This window comes from Colobus angolensis, unplaced genomic scaffold (genome assembly GCF_000951035.1).
Source record: "Colobus angolensis palliatus isolate OR3802 unplaced genomic scaffold, Cang.pa_1.0 Scaffold25, whole genome shotgun sequence".
NCBI classification, from domain to species: Eukaryota; Metazoa; Chordata; class Mammalia; order Primates; family Cercopithecidae; genus Colobus; species Colobus angolensis.
In genome coordinates, this window is record NW_012115710.1 from 2,656,491 (window position 1) to 2,659,008 (window position 2,518).

Genomic DNA, 2,518 nt, shown 5'->3' on the forward strand with positions numbered 1-2,518 from the left:
AACCTCCACCTCCCCTCCCGGGTTCAAGTGATTCTCCTGCCTTAGCCTCTTGAGTAGCTGGGATTACAGGTGCACACCACCACACCCAGCTAATTATTATTATTATTATTTTGTGTATTTGTAGTAGAGATGGAGTTTCACCATGTTGGCTGGGCTGGTCTTGAACTCCTGACCTCAAGTGATCCACCTGACTCAGCCTCCCAAAGTGCTGGGATGACAGGCCTGAGTCACTGTGCCTGGCCTGGTTGGTCTTTCTGACAACTACACCCAACCCTGAGTAATCTCATCTCAAATCCACAAACTCAGATTGGGCCCAAGAGGCTCAAGAATAACAAAGACCCTCCTATTACTCAGGAAGTTCCAAATATTGATTCTCCCTTCCAGGAACCAGAGACAATGGCAGTTACATTATAAAGCACAACTACTTCCAACCCCATCCCAAACCTATCCCCCAATCATCTTTACCCCTAATTTCAGCTCAACCCCCATCCTCACTCTTATCCCCACCCCCAACCCACTTCCACCCCTTTCCCCAATCTTAGTTCCCACCCCCATCATCAGCTCTCTGCCCATCTCCAAAACCACACCCAGCCTTAGTTTCACCTGCATCCTCCTGCTCTCTCTCCTTAGCCCTTTTTGTCTTGTTGGCCTTGGCCATCTACACTGGAGTCACCATCAGCTTCCTGGGCCGCCGCTTTGGGGACTGGCGTTTTTCCTGGTCTTACATCTTGGGCTGGGTGGCAGTGCTCATGACGTTCTTCGCAGGTACTGGGGACAAGGGGTGGGAAGGTCAGTGTCCGGGGCAGAGTGGGCAGCAGATCGGGTGGAAGATGATAGGATATCCCACATGGGTCCCACAGCACTGGGTCAGGAGGAAGACTCCAGGCCTATGGAGTCTGGGGTCGTGGATACCCAGGGAGAAAGAGAGTAGGGTGTTGGACTCTCTTGGGGTGGAAATGGGGCTTGGCGGGGGGTTTGAGGGGGTCAATTTGAACTTCTCATGCAGGGATTTTCTACATATGTGCCTACCGGGTGCATGAATGTCGGCGCCTGTCTACACCCCGCTGAGCCCAAATGTGTCACCTAACTTCACCTGGAAGTTAAAGCGAGGCCACTGAAGAGGAGGAGGAGAGTCTAGAGGCCTGAAATCTTGGTTCCTAGGGGAATGAGGGGGCTCCGTTCTGGACTCTGGGTTGCGGGGGGGAGGTTGACTCCGGGTCCTAGGCCGGAACGAGGAAGAATGGGGCCTGTGGGAGGGAGCTGAGAAGACTCAAGTCCCCACCTGCCTGGCAGGTTGTTAGAAAATTGGAATATCCATTAGAGTAACTTTCTGAGGTCTAATTAAACTGACGTGATACTACTAAAGTGTTAATCCTTGAGGGACTGGGATGGGGAGAAACAGCTGTAAGGGTGGTGGGTGTGGGCAGAGGTGCTTTTTTGTGTGTTTTTCTCGTTGTTTTCGTCATTGTTTTGAGATGGAGTTTTGCTCTTGTCGCCCAGGCTGGAGTGCAATGGTGCGATCTCAGCTACCTGCAACCTCTGCCTCCTGGGTTCAACTGATTCTCCTGCCTCAGCTTCCCAAGTAGCTGCGATTACAGGGGCCCACTACCACACCTGGTTAATTTTTGTAGTTTTAGTAGAGATGGGGTTTCACCGTGTTGGCCAGGCTGGTCTAGAATTCCTGACTTCAGGTGATCCACCCACCTCTGCCTCCCAAAGTGCTGGGATTACAGGCGTGAGCCACCGCACCCGGCCCAGGGGTGCTGTATTATGGAGGCCCGACCGTCTCAGTTTCTGCAGGGAGGGGAACAGAGATCAATCAACAGTACCTGTCCAGGAGCTCACCACAATTCAACTTCCAGAAAATGGATGTGTAGGATAATCGGACAATGAAAAGATCTCTGAAAAAACTCCCTGCCCACCCCACCCCCAGCTGACTCTCTCCAGCCTCCTCTCTCCTCCCATGATGCATCTGTTCAAAGGAAACACCAGAACCCTGGGCCTTCACCTCTGGAACTTGCTCTTCACACACTATTCGTGACCGTGATCTTCTCTTCATTCACTCATTAGTAATTCATTCTATTAATTGATGCTGGCTGGGTGCGGTGTCTCACACCTGCAATCCCAGCACTTTGGAAAACGAAGGCAGGTGGATTGCTCAAGCCCAGGAGTTCCCCAGGCAGCATGAGAAAACCCCATCTCTAAAAAAAAAAAAAAAACACGTTAGCTGGGCATATTGGTGTGTGCCTGTCCCAGGAGGGTCGCTGGAGTCCGAGGAGATGGAGGTTGCAGTGAGCTGTGATCGCACCACTGCACTCCAGCCTGAGCGAGAGTAAGACTCTGTCTCAAAATAAAAAAGAAAAAGAAAAAGAAAATAAATAGTTTCTAACTGCCGTGAGATTTACTAATGTCTATCATAAAATAGTAAGACTATTTCACAAGGCTGATTCTAATGAGACTATTTACTACAGCTATGCTAATAAATATTATGTTTATAGAGGTTTATTCCCTAAAATAA

At 50.1% G+C, this 2,518-nt stretch overlaps 1 protein-coding gene across 2 annotated transcripts in view; it reads left to right on the forward strand.

Annotated features, from left to right (window-relative positions):
* Positions 1 to 1,360, forward strand: part of LIM2 (lens intrinsic membrane protein 2, 19kDa) — an 8,462-nt gene extending 7,102 nt beyond the window's left edge. For both annotated transcript variants that reach the window (XM_011946244.1, XM_011946243.1), the window contains exons 4-5: positions 631 to 765; positions 1,007 to 1,360. In XM_011946244.1, coding sequence (XP_011801634.1) covers positions 631 to 765; positions 1,007 to 1,068 — 197 coding nt within the window. In that variant the 3' untranslated portion in view covers positions 1,069 to 1,360. The remainder of the gene's footprint in view (positions 1 to 630; positions 766 to 1,006) is intronic.
* The last annotated feature ends 1,158 nt before the right edge of the window (positions 1,361 to 2,518 follow it).